At 36.6% G+C, this 24,250-nt stretch overlaps 1 protein-coding gene across 3 annotated transcripts; it reads right to left on the bottom strand.

Annotated features, from left to right (window-relative positions):
* Nucleotides 1-291: 291 nt before the first annotated feature.
* LOC127945836 (leucine-rich repeat-containing protein 4B-like) lies at nt 292-10,376 on the bottom strand. Of its 3 annotated transcripts, none has more exons than XM_052541927.1 (4): nt 9,953-10,376; nt 7,351-7,489; nt 6,966-7,236; nt 292-6,263 (listed from the first exon to the last, which is right to left on the bottom strand). In XM_052541927.1, exons 2-4 carry the CDS (start codon nt 7,389-7,391, stop codon nt 4,332-4,334), a joined length of 2,244 nt encoding a protein of 747 aa, XP_052397887.1. In that variant the 5' UTR covers nt 7,392-7,489; nt 9,953-10,376; the 3' UTR covers nt 292-4,331. The 3 variants fall into 3 exon arrangements, with proteins under 3 accessions (XP_052397887.1, XP_052397888.1, XP_052397889.1); XM_052541928.1 differs by having other exon boundaries at nt 7,366-7,489; XM_052541929.1 differs by having other exon boundaries at nt 7,359-7,489; nt 9,953-9,966.
* Nucleotides 10,377-24,250: the final 13,874 nt, after the last annotated feature.

Raw genomic sequence — 24,250 nt, 5'->3', positions numbered from 1 at the left:
TGTCTAATATATAATCTGAATATTGAATAAAACATTTAAGAACCACTGATTTAATCCTGTAGAAACTGCGAATGATAGACTGAATAGCAATAAGCAATTTGACGGTTTTCTAACCATCCATGTGATATATTAGACCACGCCCCTCTACAAAAACCCCGCCTTCAACAGACAAAAGTCATATGTAAAGGAAAAGAAAGAAAAGAAAAAATGCACAAACCACACCCCATTTTTTGCGAGTCTTGAGCCATGATTTCAAGAACAAAAGTCACGCATAAAGACACATAGTCAGAATTGTAAAGCCAAAATGTCCATGTTTTATTGGTAAAGAGCATCTGTGTAGCGAATGGCACAGTGCAGAGGCTCACACGCACAGTTAAGCATTTGCCACAACCTTTGACCCGGAACTGATGGCCAATCAACTAGCTCTCCACAGCCGAACCACACAGCATCAACATAGAAAACAAAGCAAATTAACTAAAAATACTCAGTACAAATAAATAAGTAAACAGATGAAGATAAATGGAACAGAGCTGATATCAGCAGTACTGTATTTTTTATTTTTTTTGATGCAAAAAGATGAACTTTATTTTATTTGTATTTTTTTGAGGTGTGTGTTGTTCTAAAGACAGAGATACAGAGAAATATGAGTGAATCTCATAAAATTAGGAAAAAAATATTCACCACAAAATTGTATTATTTAGCCTATTTTTTCTTTCTTTCTTTTTTTACACAGTGTGACATTTCATCAAAAAACTGCAACAAAAGAATGCATTCTCAAAATTGCAACTTTTTTAAATATAATAATATTTGCTGCACTCACCACTTTATGCTAATTTAACTGAAAAATTCTATATATTTTTATGTATGATAGTAATTTTGGAATTTATTACAGTAATCTATAATACAATATGGGACATACAAACAAAATCAAAAGTAAATGATCCATACAGCACTAGCAGTAAAATTTATTCTATTATCATGAAATTATAGAAGGGAAAAAAATGCAATGGTCCAAAAGGATTTTTTTTCTTAATTTCTTAATGCACAACACAATTCTATTAATTTGGTGCTGTGGTTAGATATGGCCTGTTTTCATGAGATTCACACATAAATAGAAGGAGAGGGAAATGCAGATAGTTTCCATTCTGTTTCAAATCCTGAAGAATGCATGTTCTGCTAATGGTAAGTCAAAAAATAGAGAATATTTACATCTTTAGATTATATACATGGCAATACATGAACACATGGTCAGTGTGAGAAGGTGAAATATAGAGAGAGAGAGAGTCGGAGAGACCCACCAAATAAGAGTCTACAGTGATGATACCACTTCATATAGTAGTCATACTACAATCTTTCTGTGCTGATTCAGAAACTGCTTCAACACGGGTCTCAGCCCCAGTGTCTTCATCTCAGCCAGTGAAATCATCTTAGAGCAGCTTTCGAAAATGGTGAAAGGTTTAGATGAATTGTCTCTCAGTAGCTGTAAAGGTGATGTGATTTTGTTGGCCACAGAGAGGATGCATAGATGGGAATACAATCTGCTACACGACGACACACATCTGAACGCTGACGTACTGATTCAGCGCCTTATGATCTTGGGCAGGTAAGCGTTTGGCCATTTAACATTTCACAAGTTTGATATATAATATAAAAAGAGGTATGGAAAGGCTCAAATACGAGTCTAACTCAAGCAAAGACTTCATTTGTGGGTTTAAGTCAACGTATGTTAGCTATATGCTGGTGTACTTACAAATTAATCTCCGAAAACGATCAGATATATATGCATTTAAAAACTTCAGACTTTCTCTTTCGGGAAAATGAATCAATGACTCATCTTGGACCCAGCTTTATAGCCAATAAAATACTCTAGAGAAAGAATCGTCCTCACGAGATACCACTAATTAGCAATAGCATGTAGCATATCAAGACTCATTTGTAGAAACTGATTGCTGATGTTGATTTAGCATTGCATTTGGGATCACATTGATGTGCTCTGGCAAAATTGTTCAATTTGCTAGCATTAAATAGGCTAAAATGTTACATTTTTACATCCAGGATGAATGCAAATATGCCTCTCTGTGTATTTGTTTGTTGATAAGATCACGTGCACCAAAAGATGTGCATGTTTCAATTTTCGATTTCTGGTGTCAAGGACACAAAGCGAGGCAAAGAGAACACGTTCCTCAAATTAACTAACCTTTTACTTATGTGATACTGATGTAATTCTGATCTACCTATGTTCCGCATCAGCAGATGAGGGTCAGGTGCTACAATAAGCTTTCAAGAGTATTTCCTGGCAATGATGTTGTTGCTAAGCAACTCCACTGGATATTCAAACACAAACAGCTTTTATACTGTAGGGAGAAATATGGAATGCAATAAAAGAAGCAGAAAAAAATATATAGTTTGCCCTATAATTCCATTATGAAGAATACCAGGGAGACATTTGAAGGACTGGTGGGATACAATATAAATCTAATATAGCACTTAATCAATAAAGGTGTCTTTAATCAAACTTAATAAAATGAATGCGAAAAACAATTGCCCAAATTTGATTCAAGAAATTTCCCAGCATTTGAAAAATGATGAATCAGTTTTAACACCAACAATCTGATAAAAGATGATGAATTGGAAATTAAAAATCGAATAAAGTTTAATGCAGCAATTACAATATAACACGCATGTGGACTCTACTCCAATTAATGGCACATTGCACATTGTTATTATACAACTTCAAAGCCATTCAAGGATGAATAGAATGCTTTATGTAGTCAGCAGTTGTCGCATGGCTCCCACGAAGGACCTGTCAGTCCGCGAATCTCCTCAAAGAAAATATTCTCTGAAAGTGAGGCATACAAGTTTCCCCAAAGGATGGCTAGTGTTAAATTTTAAGCGGCCTAAGAGCGGTATTATTCCCATTCCCTGAACCCTGATTCCCAGACCCAGCGATTTGGTCTATAAACAGTATACTTGAAAATCTTTACATTACATGTCATATTGCAAAATCTTTCATCAGAAAAATCTGGACATTTTCACAATGTCTTTCATTCTCTCTCTGTTAAAAATCTAAATTTTTTTCATGTAGGTGAAATCTCCTGTGCTGCGTATCCCAGTATAATTCAAAGCTTCAATACAGCTTATTTTAAAGTCAACATGAACTAGACGCTGTTTACATTAACACAAATGCCTTATTGTGCATCGGTGCACATTATGCAAGGTAAAAAACAAAATATCTTCAGAATCTTTTATTAAAATGTAACCTGCTCCGCCTCTGAAACGACTTTCCATTTCGGCTACTGTCACGAATCTCTCTTGACTCCATTCTGGTATACGCCCTCTTTTCACTATCCAATCAATTCCTGATTAATAAAGTCAAGACCCGCCCTGCATCCATTGAATATCCTGTTTCACATAGAAATACTACAGAAGTTAAATGGGTTGCGAATGGCGTTTCCACGTTCTACGTTTTCCACACATCAAATGCTAGTGAAATAGCCCTTACACACTGCTGTTACTCTTCGATTCAGGCGAAAATACAAACATATGACACTCAATATCTCTTCAAACGCAGATCTGCACAGAGAGTTTACACTACGGCAGCGTGTCGGCAGGTGCTGTTGCACCTTTGCAGAGGACAGCAGCCAAGTACTCTTATTGTTCACATGGAAAGACTTCTTCTTTCCGCCCTCTCCTCTAGGGATGATGAAAGTGACCCTGAAACTGGTGTCTTTTAGAGTTCAGATTTCTGAGCTTAAGAACCGATCCTCACTTGTGCTAGATTCAGAATGTCATCATGAAGCAGAGTGAACATGAACATGTGTTCTGGATCACAGCAGTTTAAGTCTTTATTTTTGAATAAGTTTCAGTTAATACTGTCCCTTACACACACACCCACACACAGGTACACTACCTACCGAGGCGAGTACAATGAATAATGATGTCAACCTCCGGGAAGTGTAAATGTGTGTATGCTTTTATACAGGTCTGTTAGCTGCTGTACATCAGTGTGTGTACTCGGTGTCGCTGGACTGTGGCAAACCAACACTTAAGTAATTACACTACTTTAATATAGACTATATTTTTTTATACGTGGACACAACTCATAAGAACTGCAAAAAAGACGCTTGCTTTGGCACATGTGTACTCAATAGCGCCATGTCCACTTTATCAGTAAAAGCCTGTCTTTCTATTCACTGAGCGGAATATTCCATAGAATCTGTCGGAAAGGTATGGAGTTCCATAATGTCCAAGACTGCAGAAGTCTTGACAGTCACACTGGTTTAAAACCAGTCTACTTCCCTTTCTGCGTGTGCATGTGTATGCGAGCGTAATCATATCTGGGTTTCCTGAACACTCTCCTTGGAGCCATTCGATAGCAACAGCGGCTCAGTCTGCAAATTGGGAACGTGATTAAGGCATTTAAAAGTTCCATGGAAAGTAGTCGCCATTGGGATGGGAATTGGTAGAGGAGGTGAGATCGAGCCAGGGTTTGAAGGGTCACTGGAAGTCCCCATTTTCATGGTCGAAGCCTGATTTTGGGAAGAAGGGTTGGGTTTGTTGTTGAGCATTCCGGAAGCCATGTTCAAGCCCAGTACGTTGTTGTTAAAGTGGTGTGTTTTGTAGTAGTGGTTCAGGTGGTCAGCTTGCCCAACGCTCGGTAAGGTCAAGATCTCAGCGTCATGATTCCTCGGACTCTGCCTGCTTCCTCCACCAGATCCTGCACCTGCGTGGATGGTGCTCCCTCCCGTGATGCCACTAGCCCCACCGGCAGATCCGATCTCATCTTCGACGTTGATGATCTCAATGGCGCGTGCCGGGCCATGGTGTTTGTGCAGTTGGTGCTGCTTGCGAAGCTTGTAGAAGACAACCAGCATCACAGCCGCCATGAAGGTGATGGCCACAAAGCAGCCGATGATGATCTTGGTTGTCTTCATTACGTCCTCAAGACCCGACAGGTTGGCGATGTCTGTGATGGAGACCGTGAAAGAATGATCGGGTGCACGTGTAGCTCGTGGTGACAAGGAGGACAGCATTGAACCAGTGGGACCTGCTGATGCAGATGCAGCCGTCGGCCCTGGAAAACTAATGAACGTCTCATTGACGAACTGCCGTGCTGAATCGTGGACATCTTGCCCAGACTCCACAGTTTCAACTGTAACAGTTGTGAAGTAGCTGTAGCCATTGCCTGGGTCAGATGCAGAGACGTTCAACACAGCAGTTGCTGTGGTGTTGCCAGCTGAGTTGGTGACCATACAGGTGTACGGTCCTGTGTCTTGCATGGTCACGTTGGTGAAATTCAGGGTTCCATCATGCAGGACCGAGATCCGGACCTTGTAGGCTCCATGGGTCATCAAGGTTCCATTGGGGGTCAACCAATTAACAGAAGTCATGGATGTCCCAGAGCGGCATTTCAGCTCCGCTGCCATTCCCTCTGTCACATTCAGATCAGTGGGTGGCTCCACAATCACAGGTGCATAGCAGGTGAAGTCTCGCTGCTCGAGGTCACCAATGTATCTGCCCTTAGTACCTGGTGGGGCATGGCAACGTGCACAACAAGTGGAGTTATCAGGAACGGTTTCTTTAAGCCACCAGCTCAACCACAGAACGTCACAGTTGCAAACCCAAGGGTTGTGGTTCAGATGGACACGTTCTAACTGCTGCAGTGGAGTGAAGAGATCATGGGGCAACGAATGAAGAGAGTTATGGGACAGATTGAGCTCCTCCAGGTTCTTGAGGTCATCAAATGCATTCCTCTCAATGACGGCGATCCGAGAGTGCATGAGCCACAGTTTGCGAAGAGACACGAGGCCTTGGAAAGATCCAGGACGCACCACATCTAGTTGGTTTCCTGACAGCTCCAGTTCCTCTAGCCGTACGAGAGGCGTCAAGTTGGGTACATCCTTAAGCCCGCACATGCCCAGATTCAGGAACCGTAGATTCAGCAACCCCTCGAATGCAGCCTCTGAGATGAAACTGAGTTTGCGCAGCTCTCCGAGGTCTAACCGTCGCAGCGATGGCACACGGTGAAAGGCATACGCCGGGAGTGTCTCTATAGGGTTGTTCCTTAGCCAGAGTTCACGCAGCTTGCTCAGGTACTCAAACGCCTGTGATGGTACCAGTGGCAATCTATTGTCAAAAAGTTCCAGGGTGATAAGATTGGGAAGGCCATTGAAAGCTCCCACTTCTATCAGACGAATCTGGTTCTTAGACAACTGTAAAATTTCCAGATGATTTAGATGCTTGAAGGTGTCTGACCTGATCACCTGCAGAAAAACACAAGAAGAGAATATAGTAAGATATAAAAGCAGATCTATTCCGGACCTGGTTTATTGCATCTCTACTGTTACAGGTTAACCTGTTCTGCAGCAGTCCGAGTGATTAAGCCATATGTCTTTGTATTAGTATACATACACACAAAAGTTGCATCTTTGTTATTTTTGTTGCTATTTCAGTATGTGCGTATGCATAACCATCTGTCACTCTGATCGAAGATGTCTGATTTACAATGTCTGATGGTTGTAGCAATGGAAAGTTTCATTAACAGAGCTCGTAAACAACGGTTGACCAAGTATCATTAGCACTAGGGATTTGCAAGTAATAAAAATATATGTTTCATTTTGAACAGAAATAGCAAAGTGGCAGTTAAAGGAATATCTTTGGTACTTGCACAATTACTACTGGTTAAATTGATTGATAAGTTATAGGAGCAGCATACCAATGAAATGGTTAACGTTCTGGATTAAAATCAGAGCAACTTTTTTTTAATTTAGTAAACTGGTCCATATTTAATTTTCTATTGATTTTAATCTGACAATTTCTCCTTTTTTTAACAATTATGATATTGCATGGTCATTTTCATACGTACCTATTTGTTTTTTTTGTTTTTTTGGATAGTAAGGCAGTTTTCATGTCCAGTTCTAGGAGAAAACATTCTAAACACCTGTTTAGGGTATCAAGGAGGTTACCTGTATGGAGTTCTCCTGGAGGTTGAGGTATCGGGTATTAGACGAGATACTCTGTGGAACTTCATTCAAGCTTTTTCTGGTACAGATCACTCGACTGGCTTGATTGGAACAGCTACAGGGAGAAGGGCAGGCGGGACTGGCTTCAGCCAATCTAGGGCCGAGGAGGTGTGGCCACAACAACAGTTGGACCAACCAGATGAGGAGGGAGGGGCTGAAAAGGCCTGTTACCATAGCAGCCTGCATGGCAACTGAGTCATGTCCTGCCCCTTTCCTAAAAAATAAAAAAAGGCAAACAGTGAGTGCCAAAAACCCTAAAAAACTTCTTAAATGGAAATGGAAGTGTAATTATAATAACAACATCCACAAAACAAGAAAATAAATTAACTTTTTTACGATTAACTTGTGGAATCGGGTATCTCGTGGCATCAAAGTGTAATCCACAGAGTTGTCAGCAGCACTGGATGCTGCTACGGGAGTCTTCTGTTTTCCATCAGAATCATCACAGTCAGCACTGGCCTTGCTTACTGGAAGAAAATACACGGTAGGGGTAACGAGAGAGGTCAAAAACTGCATATATGTACAGCTTATCGTATTTCATATACTGTAGCTAAGGGTGTGAGGGTCAGTACATCAGCAACTAAAAACTCTGACCTGTGCAATTAAATGTTGTGACCTCTAGCAAAACTGAAGTAGAATTTAATTGAATTTAATTTTCACTATTTTCTTTGCTTATTTTAGTACTTTTAAACCTTGAATAAGTAGTCATAATTATAACACAAAACTCGTAATTTTTTTTTTCTAGTCCATGGAAGAAAAAAAAAGAAACTTTCAGATTTGGATTGATCTGGCCTTGCGTTTTAGTGTTTAATTTAATAGTGGTTCAGACTCTGTCAGAACAATGTTGCACTAAATTGTATTTGTAAATAAGATTTCTTTATTAAACATGCATAGATGAGTGGTTCTGTAAACATAAAAATTGATTATTAGAAAGAAAATGCTAATATACAAAAATACAATATTCACATTGTTACTTGGAAACAGACTTTCCATACAAATGTGTGCTTGTAACCACTGTGCATATGAGTGCTACAACTGAAGAGGTAAACAACTCTCATGAACACTGATGTTTCCTATAAATAAATACAGAATAATGCTGATATTAAATAACCCATGACGAATGCTGGATGACAGTAATGCAATAGCAGCAGAATTTGTTTGTATTAACAGCCTTACAACTAAACATTTAGGAAACATTTAGGAAGAATGGTGTTTATAGACGATAAAAATGCAATAGCCTAATTTTAGTAAATACTGCTTATATTAAAAAAAAAAAAAATGTTGTTAAGAAATAGATCTAGATCAAGCTTTAAGATGTAAATTGGGCAGAAGACCCTTATTATAAGATGAGACATGGTGCTTTTCATTTTTCTAAACCAAACGTCATCAAGCATGTTCACATACAGTCGAAAATAATCTCGTCCTACAAACCAGACAAAGCAAGAAAACAATGTTTGCTTGATTTGAAATTAAACAGTTGTTTTTATGTCATAAAGTAAACATTCGGGAACACAATTAAAGGTTTTTAAATTCAAAGCAAGTTTAGGGCAATTGGCAAAAATGTAGGTGTAAAGATCGCTCTCTATTTAAAAAAAAGAATATAAAACATCCTACAAACCCCATGCACAAAAAAAAAATAAATAAAAATAAAATCATATTTACATGATATTTGAAATGGTCAGGGCTATGCTTGCCAAAAGCATTATAAGCTTAAGTCGATCGCAGAGGTATTTCCAATGGTCTCTGCGACTAACTTCGCTTACGATGCGTTTGAGAAACGCATTTCAGATTTTGATCCATTTTGACATCAAAGCGTAAACGGGCATGCGCAGAAAGCACGCGCACACTAAATAAGCCTTCGGTACACCGGTAAAGGGGATTTTAAATGAAGATCGAAGTAATGAGAAAAAACTCATTCCAGACGGTTTTTGTTTTAAGTGGTCTTTGCCTGTAAACATTGTGCAGGTAAACTTCAGGTAGGCTATGATATATTTCAAGCTAACACAAACCAACTCAAAATAAATAGATTTTAATATTGCATTGTCTCGTAATATGGCTTTAATATCTTTGTCCATCACACGCAGGCACATCTCGTTTGTGTGTGTGTGTGTGTGTGTGTCACAGGTGCGATGGTGCAGCTTCACTGTAACCATGACAACGCTAAATTGATTTGCAGATGCTGGGTGTCGGAATCCGGTTGGGTGGCAGCGCTCTGTTTGCACTACGGTTTCGTTAAAACCAGCCACGGTGCCAAAGAAACGAGTCGAATACCCTAATTAAACATCTATTTCATAAGCCATTATGTTGATTATTAATTAACCTTCATAAGACATCAGATGCGGCGATCTCCATCATGACAGACCGAGTCCGCAGTGAGTCTGTTGCTCTTGTATGACGGTAAATCGGTGCATCTGAGTGCGTTAGTGACTGCGGTGTCTTAACGGAGACCGTCGTACGAGCGTGAAATACACAAGTGAGGCCCCAACACACACAGGCGCGCGCGCGCTCCCTCGCTCGAAGACGCGCAACAAAATGGCACACGGGTGTCTGTGTAATTCACGGATAATGAGAAAGAAAAATGCAAATCAAGCCAAGCCGTCATTTGCATCGCCAGCCGCTAAATCGTCACAACGGCCAGATTCATTTTTATAAATAAGCATCGAAATAAATTAATAAACTGCATAGCTAAATAAATAAAACGAAGGCTGAATGAAAGATCTTACCGTTCTCCTCTCATGCATCCATCACATCATCCGGTTCCTCTTCTAATGAATTATGCACATTATAACCATATGGAAACTTATTAAACCTCATACATCAAATCAAAACGGGCGCGCGTCAATCATTCATTCAGCATGAACTACAATCAAACCTATTGATCCATTTCACAGCATTGTGATGTCATGCATCTGATCAAATGTATACCGTACCTTTTCCTTTCTCCTCGACGGATCTTCTTCTAATGATTTCCTCCCCGTTGATTCGGTGTCTCTCACAGATCCGGAGCGCGTCAGTGCGCGCGGACACGGTGGATGACGGTGAATATACAGTTAACAGATCATACCACCGCTGAAACAAAAACGCTCGCTGTAAAGTGTGAAAATCGAATGTGATTTGATTATCCGGGGTAGAAACCTACTGGCGCATTTTTCTAAGTGTATGCAAGCAGCTCGTGCGCGTTGTGGCCGTACAGAGGGACGGATGCTGCACCCAGCGCAACATCTTACGTAAAGTCCGTAGCGACGATCCTGAATACAGCGACCAGCTGAAGAACGGACCACTGAGACATGCACAAAACACACCTGCTGTAGCCGGTTTCCATACATCCATGCATCCGCTCATCAGTCCATGCATTCATGCATCCATCCTTTCTTTCATCTGCTGGCACGACTGTGTAGGACGACTGTCAGATCCTTTAGGCTTTGCGATTCTAATCATGCACTACGGAAGCTTAACATATATATTTTAAAATGGCAAAGCTATTTGTCTGAAACAGTGGTTCAGAGCTGCTTTTGCTTTGTGTTACATCATTAAATAAATAATCAAACACTGAAATTTGTTAGTACAGTATATTACACTGAACTGCATAAACAGATATAAATGATTTAATAATTACAAATAATGCAAGTGAACCTGGATTTAATGTCATCTTGGTCATAATTTCTTGTATCTCTTGTATTTCTTGTAAATTCAGTTCAGTTGCGTTTTCTTGTTAAATCTCGTTGATTCTACCTTATAGCTAATATTTGCATTAAAACAGTTTTTTTTTTCATTTTTATGAATGATTATACATTATAATTTTATGATTCATAGTTAGCATAGTTTTACATTTCTGTCTGCAGTCCAATTATATCTTGCATGATATTTATGCATTTGGCAGATGCTTTCATCTAAAGCAACCCACACTGCGTTTCAAGACGTACATTGTTACTCATGCTTTCCCTGAGAATCGAACCCATAACCGTGATGTTGCTAGCACCATGCAGTACTGTTTGTTAGAACAGGTGTGCAACCTATTAATACTGTGGCAAGTGTGACCCAGCCATTTAATTTTGTGGACTAAATGAATTTTGTGATCCAGACAGTCCCTTTCATGGGGGAAATAAATATGGCTTTCATGGGGTAAATATTTAGTTCACAAAATGCTTCAGTAAGTAACAGCATTTTGACATGAAATACAAATTATTTCATCCCATAATCATCCACCATTTGAAAAGCACTTATCTAAATGATGTTTGAATAGCCAGTTTTGTAACTTGAGCCTCATATAAACAACATTTATATTTGATAATTGCCACCATTGTTAACTGTTGATATCTATGCGTTTGTAATAGACAACTCACACTAAATGGTTGCCAGAGATGACAACCATGATGCAGTAAGTCATTTAAGTTGATCGTTTCAAGTTCAGCTACAGGGTTTTCCATTAGGGGGTCTGTGAAAGCCCTGCCCGTAGACAGACATAAAACAGATCATTTTCTTTGAATATATATTTACACTCATATAAAAAAGGTACAGAAACTATATGTATATATGATCCACATATCCTGTGTATTTCTAAACATGTCACGTGAATAGTCAGGCCATCCAAAATGTAGATGAGTTTGTTTCTTCATGGGAACAGATTTGGAGAAATTTAGCTCTTAGTCATCTCTTGCTCACCAAAGGATCCTCAGCAGTGAATGGGTGCCGTCAGAATAAGAGTCCAAACAGCTGATAAAAACATCAGAATTAATCCACACCACTCCAGTCCAACAATTAACATCTTCTGAAGTGAGAATATACATGTTTGTAAGAAACAAATCTATTGTTAAGATGTTATTAACTTCAAACCACTGCTTCCAGCCAAAATATAGGTCCTCTATATCCATCATATTGCTTTCTTATTGAAAAAGACAAATCTTGAACAATCTTGTCTGAATCAGAAGAGACATCTGCACAGATCAAGCACTGTTTACATGCAAAACAGTCAAAAACAGTTCTTGAGAGATATGTGTGGATTTTGATATGAGAGACGACAGGAGATGGACTTTTTCACTGAAGGAAGCATTATTATGGATTATGGACTGGAATTTAAGTCAGAAATTATGGTTTGAAGTCTAAGATATCTTGATGGATTTGTTTCTTACAAATACGCATCTTTCAACGTCACAAGATGTTAACTGATGGACTGGAGTGGTGTGGATTACTTGTGGATTATTGTGATGTTTTTATCAGCTGTTTGGACTCTCATTCTGACGGCACCCATCCACTGCAGAGCATCCACTGGTGAGCATGTAATGTAATGCTAAATTTCTCCAAATCAAGAAACAAAATTTATTCAATCCAGGGCACAAGTTATTAATGAAAGCTATATATATATGTGTGTGTGTGTGTGTAACATTACCAGGAAAGCTAATGCAAAATGCATAATTTGAGTTCACATATTGGGAGGCCTACAACATGCACGAGTACCTAAACCAATGCTTGTCTACTGTATGCAAGCTTGGTTTTATGCACCAGTTTATTCCAAAATGCACCACAATTTCAGTTTAGCTTTTTTTAAAGTGTCTCTGCGGTCCCTAGTAAAGGTTGATGAGTGCTAGTAATGCTGATTCTCTCACTAAAGGAATAAATGAATAAACAGGGCGTCTTAAACAGATCCAGCTGTCGTAATGTTGCTTGGCCTGCATGTTGAACATGCTTGTGGTAGTTAGTTCATATTATCAGCCCTGTTTGATCTCTCCTCTGGTTCTGTGTTGAACTCTGTCTGCGTCCCACACACTTGTGTCCTCCAGTATGTATTATGACTCTCTCTCTCTCTCTCTCTCTCCATCCCCCTCCCATTAAGAATCCAGTCACACAGTGGTGCAGTGGATGTTCTGCCTTCCCTCACCTCACTCGTTCCGTACAGCGCGCACAGACGCGCGCTCACAAATATAAACAAACAAACAATAAATTACTCCCCAGTCTACACAACTCCCTCTCGTTTAAGGCCAACTTCAGCTGTGTCATCAGTTTGGTCGATACGCATCTGTCGTGATGTGGGTTTCTGTGTCTTGCGCGTGTTCATTTCTCCTCCAGTGCATTTGTGCATCAATATCTCTCGGGTGCTGATGTGGGGGTTTCATGTATGTCTGCGTGCGCGTGCATGTGGAGGGCTGTGTGTGTGAATGAGTTCTCTGTATCTGCTTCACCGAAACGCGATGTGCTTCTGTTACTAATACTGACGCGATCGATGGCTTGCACACGTTTGGTTTAGATTGACATTGATATTATTAATCATTAGAATCTCTGTAACTTGTTTTGCACAAACATAATTAATGAATGTATCCTAAATCATAGTATGTTTTTCAGAAATGTGATAATTTGGTTGGTGGTATCACTTAACATACAACTTTCCCATTACAAGTAATTTCTTGAACTTTTACACCCTAATATTAGGCCAAAAAAACATAACTGACACATGTATGTGAGTGCAGACACTAAATATTAGCCAGTTTTTCATTGTGGCTTACGGGCCTCAATAAATTGCTTAATGGCCCAGGACTGCTACAGAAGACTAACAAATGGTTTGCAATTAAATGCAATCTGTTAGTGAACTAATGATGCTACAAAATGATGCTGGATTTTTTTTTAAAGATAAGAGCTTGCAGAATTAATAATTTATACACAAACAAAAAGCAGAAGCAAATTAGCATCTTCATGAATGAACATTTTAAAATTAATAATTAATACTTATAAATAAATGAATACTTCTGTTCAGCAAGGATGCATTAAATTGATTAAAACTGGCATGTTTCTAAAGATTTCTAGAATGTTTTCTGAAGGATCGTGTGACATTGAAGACTTGCGTAATGATGCTGAAAATTCAACTTTGCATCCCTGGAATAAATAAAATTTTAAATATATTTAAATAGAAAACAAGTTATTTTGAATTGTAATACTTTTTCAGAATATTACTATTTTTACTGTATTTTTGATCAACTTAATGTAGCCATGGCAAGAAGACACTTTCCCCCCATTTTTTTTTTTTTTTTTACCAAATCCAAGCTTCTGAATGGTAGTGTAACAGAACTGAATTTATAATGTCTCAAATGCAATATTGAAAATAACATTTAATGCACACAGTAAACTGACAAGCTTTAAGTCATCTCTCTTGATTTCGGATCCACCACCAGAGGTCCCTGTTTATCCGGATACCTGTTAAAATTCCTCCTTTGCTGGTTCAGTCCTGGATATTGCAGTTTAGTGTGTCAGAGCTGATAATCAGATGTTATTTATAGTTTCATTCAGTCCACTTGATCAGGTGTTGATTCCTGTAGGTGAAATATAATATAGATTTGGCTCTGATGATAACTGAGGCTGTATTAGTGCCCCGTAATCTTTCTAGGAAGCTACTTCTGGTTTTTGTACAACCCCTCATTAAGTAATATATAAATTACAAAAGAGATTGTTTCTTGACTCAGCTTGAATCATTTACTGGTCTCACTTACAGCTTTCCCAAAAGCATAGGAGGAAAAAAAAAATGTGTTGTTTAACATCCTACATTATTAAATAAAGAGTTGAAGTTTTCATTCATTTTCTTTTTTCATCTTGGTCTGTAGATACACTTGTTGTAGTTGTCTTCCAAGGAACACAAAAGTAAATTATTTACCAAAGATACGGCAGACTGAAAGTATTTGGACAATGTCTGAATGTCACTGTATTAGATCAAATATCAAACCGAGTATCACTTAAATGTACAGAAATGTAACACAAACAGACTTTTCAAGAAAAAAAAAAAATCACAAAACGTTGATTTTAAATGATAAAACAATCGATATTGCTGAAAAAGTCAAAGAAAAGTGAAAAGGTTTGCTCTTGGCGATTTCTAATGCAATGATATTCACATTTATATTGTTTATGATGGCCACTGAATGTTTTCCATTACTGTAAATAGACATGTTGTGCCTCAGTGATGAATCATGACATCATTTAACAGGCAGCACATGATTGGCCAGATAAAATCGCTCGACTCCGCCCTCCTTCAAGCCCCAGGACAAGCCCTGATCGTCCTCTTCCTCCACCTTGAGGAACCTTGATATTTTGAATCTTTTATTTGTACGTTTTCTCACTTTAAGCCTTCCATTTACTTTTTATGTTGTTTAAGCTTTATGCCATTTTTGTTAAACTATTAAAAATTATTCAACATTTTAAGTTTTCCGTCTAGTATTTATATCTAACTTTCTTTCAGCTTTATTTGAATTAACGAAAATTATTTTAAAAGCTTTAGTTTTAGTTGTTTTTAAAATAAATAAAAAAACCTAGTAAAAATTACCAAGAATTACTGTTTATTTTTTCCAAGTTTAACCGTTCCATCTGATATTTAGATTTTATTTTATTTTAGATTTATTTCAGTTAAAGAAAATCATTTTTAGTAGTTTTAACTTTAGTTAAAAAAATATATTAATTAAATTATATTAACATTAATTATAGTGTTACTAAATTACTCATTTACTATTTTATGTTTTAATAAATTATGCTTTTTCTTAAATTACAATTTCAACAATATGAGAGTATAAGAATTTGGGTGTTTAATTTTCATGAAAATAGTCACTAAAAATTCAGATGGTCTTAAAAACAGGCTCAGTGTATTATAGAAATATTTTCATGATCTCAACATGTTCTTAGCATGTTTCAGGAAATCCCCGATTGGTATAATCAAGTCAATTTGACTGTTTGAGACATTGTTGAGGTCTCTTGGAGCTATAGTGTACACACAGGTAAGATTATTATTTTTTTTTATTAGAATAAATATATAGGAAAAGATTTTTTCTTTCTACTGCATGCATCAAACATTAGACACTAAATGAAACCCGCAAGCAGTTCTTCCTCAAAAGCGTTCATTTAACTCACTAAACATGACTTGCAGCCGCTGGCATTGAAGCACAAATTAGATCATCATTAAAAAGGTGACATTCACAAATGTGAGTCTGTCCAGGACTGGCTGCCCTCCAAAACGAGAAGCTGTTCATCATGCCTAAACCAGTTACAGTCCTAAAACCACTCCAGACAACAGCAAAACCCTGGAAGAGATCGCAACCAAAAACACAACCTAAACCAACTTTGGGCCTTCATGCAGGAAAAAAACACAAAAGCACCTGGATTTAAAATATTCTGTTTTGTAACAGGACAATGCACTAAAATACAAACAAAAAAACGATAACCTTCAAATTGTATAACATTTTTGAATGGACCTGATCTAACATGGACTATATTTTGATATAATGTTAACACACTGTAACAAATGTATTATTATAACTAATGGGGCAAAAACAATAAATACATGCAATATTCACAGCCATCTTGCACTGAATACTGCCTAGTATTTTAAAACAAGTATGCATTATGCAATAAGCATGTTAAACAGTAGTACTCTACATTGTTGTCACGTGACCTCATGTTTAATTCAGTGCCCGTCGTCCTGATAGCATGCCAGAAACACACTGTAGTTTTGCATTTTTAATGCATTTTGAGCAAAAACATCTCGTTGAGGCTGATCAAACTCATTAGCCCAGATGAAATCACCTCCAGGTCATTTATCAGAGTGGAAATAAAGGTCTGCATCATGCGCTGCAGAACTGAATGCCGTGCATGGCACAATTTGTCAAATGACACACTTCACCAGTGTGACTGCAGCTCACAATCAGTCCTCATCCAGCCTCAATCAGCTCAGCCGAAACGCTGACAGAAGGAAACCCAAAGAGACTCGCCGCTCAATACTCACACATTTCATTTCCTAATCTGATTCATTCTAACTGTTTTCTAATTAACTTGATTTAATTAATGCTACCTTTGACATTTTAATAGAGCACTTTGCGTGCAAAAATTCTCAGTTAAGGCAGAGCATTACAGGTGAATAGGACAAACATTTTAATTAATATGTATCACCATACTTTCCCAGTTGATTAACCACATATTAAGGCAATTATTTTGTTTTCTGAAATGTCATGTTTAAATATGGAAAATAGCAATTATCTAATTAAATATGCACAAATTTGCATGCATTTGCAGACCAGAAATATGAACATTGGATTAAGCAAGGTTTAAAATTCAGCTTTTTTGTCTTTTACAGGGGGGTTTAGGATATCTGTTTTTATTACTCCATACATCAGACAATATTGTCAACTGCCAGAAACAAATAAAATTGCATCCTGTTTTTAAAATAAAATGTGATATAAATCAGGCAAATGAACAAACTTTTTGGTCAAATTATTCAGAACATAAACAGGAATAAACTCACCCAGTTTGGTGTATGTGAGTGATGCTGAAGTGAAGATTTCAGATTCATTTTGAGAAAATGGCCTTGAAAATATGTATTGTATTTGAAACCTACACATTTTTTAAAACACTTAAATGTGTTTTCTAAATGTTTTCTTTTCACTGAAAGAAGAAAAGTTATGGAAGCAAAATAAAACGGATTTTTCCTATAGGTGTCTTCATAGTTGACACGTACTCGTATAGCCCCTTTATTGCATGTGTGTATGTGTGTGTGTGTGCGTGTGTGCATGTGTGTGTGTGTGTGTGCTTACACTTTCTCCTCGGTTCCTCTGTGTGTTTTTGGTTTCTTTCCAGGTTTCTGCTTTTTAATTGGCGGGTTCCATTCCTGCACCAAGAACACACACACAAACACACATCAATGAAGTTACAAGACAAAGGCACACAAAAACCACAGATGAGATTACAAGATTAAAACACACAAACGCAATATATAACAATATGAAAATACAATAAAATTGGATGCATACTTATTTTAAAGATTCATTCTGCACTAAATTGAGACAAAAATAAACTAGCATTGATAATAAGGATAATTTTGCTTGTAATATCTGAATGCATACTGTAACTCACACACACACACAGACATACCCTAACCCTCACAGGAAATATCTGTATGATATTTATTATTTATTAGTTTTTGATTATTTAATTTGAGTTAGCTTATTTATAATTGACTGTTGGAGTTAACTTTTATTTTATTTATAGTAATGTTTTTTTTTTCTTCAGTTTCTTTTTTTGTTTTGTTTAAACTCCAATATCCCTTTATATATACACTTTATAATATCATCTTTTGAAATTGAAAGAGCGGAAACCAAGAACAGTAACAAATATTTGTTTGTTTTCCTTCAAAAGTTTTTAATTTCAGATAAAGTGTAATCGTTTTAATGGTTTACATGACCTTTTTTAAAATCAAATGCTTTTTTGGATTTTAAACCTCTGATTGTTGGTAATATCGAAGTGTCTGTGATTGGACAGGAAGCTGATCCTCTTCCTCTCCTCGTCCTGTGATTGGTCGAACACAGACTCCATTTCCATTCCTCCTCCTGTGATTGGTCGAACACAGACTACATTTCCTCTCCTCCTCCTGTGATTGGTCGAACACAGACTCCATTTCCTCTCCTCCTCCTGTGATTGGTCGAACACAGACTCCATTTCCATTCCTCCTCCTGTGTTTGGTCGAACACAGACTCCATTTCCTCTCCTCCTCCTGTGATTGGTCGAACACAGACTCCATTTCCATTCCTCCTCCTGTGATTGGTCGAACACAGACTCCATTTCCTCTCCTCCTCCTGTGATTGGTCGAACACAGACTCCATTTCCTCCATGCATCGTGATGCAAAGCCAGTAACGCCCTAGAGAACCTTCTCATAATGATCACATCCCTGCAAAAACACACGAGTTCATTAAGTCATTACAGTATGTGGCATGTGTTCATGCAGACTGATTTCTGACTGACCCTGTGTGGCCTTCTCTCTGGCCTGCTGGATCTTAGACAGTTTGATCTCACTCAAGTCTGTGTTGTCTTTGGCTTGTTTCTCTTTTTCCTGAGGCTTATGATATGCCACACGGGCCTTTTTCAGCTAATGGACACACAAAGATTTATTATTAGCAGTGCTTTTCATTTTCTATTCAGCTCTCACTTATGCTACTGAATGCACTGGAGATACTATTTCATCTTCTCTCTCTAAGTGTATCATTTAAGTTTACAACATATTTGATAATATTTGGGCTGTTTTAACACAATTAACGAGTCTAATGTCACACCAGTGGTGCAAATGTGATATTGATTGTACACAACCCTTCAATAAATAAGAACTTACTATTGTGTTATATTTGAGACACAATATTGACTGATTTTGCCAATGCAAGTATTACCTATTAAATTCACAGCAGAACTGTTGTGCATCTCCAAGTAACACACTATCTCTGAATAAATCTATGTTTTAAATGAACTGGATGAACAAACAAATCAATGGCTCATTCTTAAAGAGAGCCATTTACTCCATTCCTGAATGAATCTGTTTGAATGAATGGAATGAATGACTCAATGACTTATTCATTAAGGCATTGCTACTTTTAGTTTTTTATTTGGAGTATGATTTCATTGTGTGTGTGTGTGTGTGTGTGTGTGTGTGTGTGTGTGTGTGTATATATATATAACAAAATCTAAATTAATAATGAAATAATAATAACAACAATTTAAAAAAAAAAATATATATATAACACCCCAAATTAAAAAATAAATAATAATACAAAATTTGGAAAATGAAAAAAAAAAAATTCTAAAGCTATGTTTTTTGTTATGTCTGTGTCATGCTTTTCTCATGTAACACAATAATGGCTTTAAACATTTTTTTGTAGGTAATTTGTCAGCAAATTTAAGATGCAATTAATTAAATTTATAAATTGCCTAATTGTGAAATTTATTAATTTAAAAACTATAATCAATTGAAAGCCCTAAATATTATATATTAGCATTAAAAGTTTTAAAGTGGGTATTTTGGAGGTTCTCTTTTAATCATTCCATAAATCAGAGAATACTGTGAAAATACTTTTAAATATGACAAATATATATATTTTTGTACTATATGTTACATTAAATGTAGACATGAAAATAAAAATGAACATTATGTAAATGTTGGATGAAAAAAATACCCTCAGTAAAAAAAAAAAAAAATAATAATAAAAAAAAAAAATTATATATATATATATATATATATTAGAGCCCGACCGATATATCGGCCGGCCGATATTATCGGCCGATATGAGCTTATTGCATTTAAATCGGCATCGGCGTTTATAATGGCCGATGGAACATGAGAAACGGAGTCTCATGCTTTACTCATGTTATGAGTGTTGCATAGTTTACCCACCAGAGGGAGCTCTGCAGCTCCAGAGTTGACAACAGCGCCAGAAATTCACTAGCGAAGAAAGCGATAAGCCAAGCCAGCCACGGAGATTTTTTTTCTGTTTTGACGGTGAGTCTGTCGTTCTTCATGTGAAATGATTTAGTTCATACACTGTATATACAATGATGTGGTAGTTCTAGCTAACGGTCCTATCATTATCACTTATAAATATTCTGTAACATCACTTACAGCCACTAATGCATTGCTATATTAGATTAGCCACGAAGCTAATACCATGTTTATCAGTGGAAGAGTGCGAACGTTAATAAGATGTCAAACTATAACGTTATCGTTTAACTTATTCTAAATATATCTGCAGTGTTTCCCACATAATGACCGGGTAACTGTGGCAGGGGGGCAATGACTAGAAGTTATGTACAGCGTGCCTCGAAAAAACAACAGCTGTTATGTTATTGAATGAATTCATTAAAAATAGGTCATTGCACTTACATCAAATCACGATATGGACGAATATCTGTAAGTATTAAGCCGGAATAGTCTTTTTAAATATGAATCCTGCATGTTCTGCGCGTCTCTGTTAATGAATGGAGCAGAAGCGCCTCTTCATTCATTAAACACACGTAAGCGCGCATTAAGCTCGCGGTGAATTCAGCGTCCGCTGTCTCACTAAATAATCACGTGAACACATGAACAACATCCCTAGAACTGCTCTGACAGTCACTTCATGAGCATTTGACCGTTTGATTTAAGTAAAAACAGCGCCACATCACATACACAGAACTGTAAATGTACGCCAACCCGTCAAAATAAAAGTCCAGTTAAAGGCTGTTGTTCAGCAGAATGTACAAAAGCCTATCATAGACCCGATTACTAAAATATTCGATATTTACAGCCTTATGTTATTCTAACGCTAATATAGCTTCCTTTTTAGCAGGCCCCTTAAATGCTTGCTATTAACTTGATTGAAGGTGGTTCTTCTCAAAATTGACAGCGGTGTGTTCATGACACTAACGTTAACCATTCAACTTCGAGTAGGTGGGTCAGAAATGATTAACCAGAGGGGACATGTAAATAAATGTGAGCTGAACAAGCGCTTTTTTTTATTTATTTTTATTTTTTACAGATTGTTTCAAAGCAGCTTTAAAGACATAACAGGAAAATGTTGTAATATTGTTAAATAGAAGTAGGTAATAGGTAATACCTATTGGTTGACAAATAAAAAAAATATATATTTCTCATTTTTGCCTATGTAGGAGATCCCTGTTTATTATAATTCTAATTCTAATGATGACACGAGTAATGATACATGGTGATATTATTAATACACATGCTTATTCTTTCTCTGTCTCTTTCTGGCCTACAGATACCTGAAAAAGGTGAATGCTGTAGCAGCAAAGTGTGGGACTACTTCTGCAAATACTTTAACTTTAGTATTATAATTTATTTACAGAACACACACAGACTGTTAAAACCAGCTTCAACTGGAAGAAAGTAAAAGTGTTTTTTTGACCATTAAAAAATATATACTTTTGATGTGCAATTGTTTAGTCATTGAGACTATAATCTAAGGCTTTTTTTTTTACATAATCTCTTCTGGAAAATGGTTTATACAGCCCACATACATAGAACAGGCAGATATTTTGCTATTGAATGTTGTGTAAGTGCAGTATATAGGAAATGGGTCTAATATCCAGTTTATTTTCAAAATCAAAATATCGGCTTATAAATCGGCTCTTTTCGAGTTAATATCGGCATCGGCCCCCAAAAATCCATATCGGTCGGGCTCTAATATATATATATATATATATATATATATATATATATTATTAATATATATAGATATTAATCAGTTTGAAGCTTTTTTTCTAGGAAAACTCCCTTATGTGCAATTTAGATACATACAAATGGTTTTATTTGAGTGTGATTATTATATATTAAAATACATAGCATTGAATATAATTGTTTTGTTGTTAAAACTAACCTCTAATTTCATGTCACAAATGAGATGTCTTACTGTATATTTTACAGCTTTAGTTGGAAGATTTTTTTTTTCCTTAAGAAAGACAAACTATTGGTATCGGCCGATATTATTCTAAATAATCGGTTAAAGATATCAGCTGAGAAGCTGAATATCAGTGCAATCTCTAATATCTACAGTACTGTTTATTTACACTTATGGTATTTGTATAATTCACAATTAATTATTTAGTTATTCATTCGTTATCTGGTGATCTTGAGAATCATGAAATCTGTGAATCAAGTCTATATCGCTATTTTTACATGCTGCAGTTTTCAAGAATTTGTTCAAATCTCTATGAGCAATAGTATTAGTGATGCAGGATTTGGCAAACTGCACTAACAAGTGTAGATGCTTTTGAAAAGCAGAAAAGGAAAGCACTTCTGACCAGCTACTTTCTACTGCTGCTTTCTTTGTTTGGCCCCATGCCATTTAACTCTAGCCAGCATTTTTTAATCATGTTACTTAAATAGGAGACTTCACAGCCTAAACAGATAAATATCCTTCTGAAAAATAATGCACACTTTAGCATACTTATAAAAAGAGTACTTACAAAAAGAATATGCTTTTAAAGAGTGCACAGTCAACTGAACTTTATTGCATTTAATTTGCACTTAAATGAAAATGCATGACAGTTAGTGACCCACTTAAGTAGGATATAAATGCATTGTTATATGTAATTTAATAACATATTGCCAAACGTACTTCCAGCATTTATGTTAATGTATTTGTAATGATGAGGATGCAATTTAGTAATATATCAGTGATATTGATTATATAATGTACTTGTGCTTTAACATGTTAGTCAACACATCAAAATAAGTGTAGTTCTTTTAAAGCATGACAAAACATTATGTAAAGTGTACTTTAAAATTTGACATTATTACAAATTGCACTTAAAAAAAAAAAGCTTGTAAAGAAACAGTTATGAAAGTACACTCTCTTTAAGTGGCCTTTTATTTCATCAACATTACATTACCTCCAAGCACATTTTTTTGTTATTATTATTTAAAGATTTGAAGTACACTACAAGTGCACATTAAATATAAATAAACACTTATTTTTCACAAGGGCAACAAATAGTAAAATAGTGAGGAATGACACTTACTGTGGTTTAGTGTCTAAAAACACTCAGCAACAGGACGCAAATCAGCAAATGACAACAGCAACAAAACCTGTGCTTGATGAAAAATAACTAAAAGAATCTGTAAAGCACTGGTTATCAAAATGTTGTACACAAATCACAGAAACAGTCCTGCAAATATATAGACTTGTAAAAGTGAGGACATTTCAAATGATAAGAGGATGACAGCTACTGCTATAGACTTGACTAGATAATATTACGTATTCATAAATGCATGTATTTGCATGTACTGACTGCTTAATAAAGTCAGGCTGATTAAAAAAAAGATCCTGGGTGAGTTTCTGGCCGTAATCCAGAGCATGCAACTGTCCGTGTGAATCACTCTGCATGGGGAACCATTGCATGTGAGACTGGATATAGTTAGTTCTGATGATAAACATCTCTGAAATTTGTTGTCAATTTGACATGAATAACACTGACAGAAATCCAAAAACTAAAGATGATAATGCTCATGGGAACGAAGCAAAATCTCACAAATTATCCAAAATCATAAATGGACGTCGCTGCATCTGCATGTATTAATGCACGTGTCTATGAGTGTAAGGGTGTGTGTGTGTGTGTGTGTGTATGATGCTACTATCCAGGATCAGAAATAGAATTCACCCCCTCCTCAGAATTCCATCCAGAAGTCAAGCAACATAAACATGAGCTGGTGGGTCATCTCACACTTCACACACACATTTTATAACACACACACTCTGTGCACAGTACATCAAAGAGTCAAAAATGTATGCCCCGTGAAGTCATTTTCTATTTATGAGAGCACAATGCCCAGTGTGTCAAATACTTACAACATTCTCAGAAGAAAAGGTACAAAGCTGTCACTGGGGTGGCACTAAGGTACAAAAGCAAAAAAAGGTACTAATATGCATAACAAATATGGTCTTTTAAAGTA

The sequence above is a fragment of the Carassius gibelio genome, chromosome A24 (assembly GCF_023724105.1).
Source record: "Carassius gibelio isolate Cgi1373 ecotype wild population from Czech Republic chromosome A24, carGib1.2-hapl.c, whole genome shotgun sequence".
NCBI classification, from domain to species: Eukaryota; Metazoa; Chordata; class Actinopteri; order Cypriniformes; family Cyprinidae; genus Carassius; species Carassius gibelio.
This window is presented reverse-complemented; position numbering and strand designations above follow the sequence as displayed.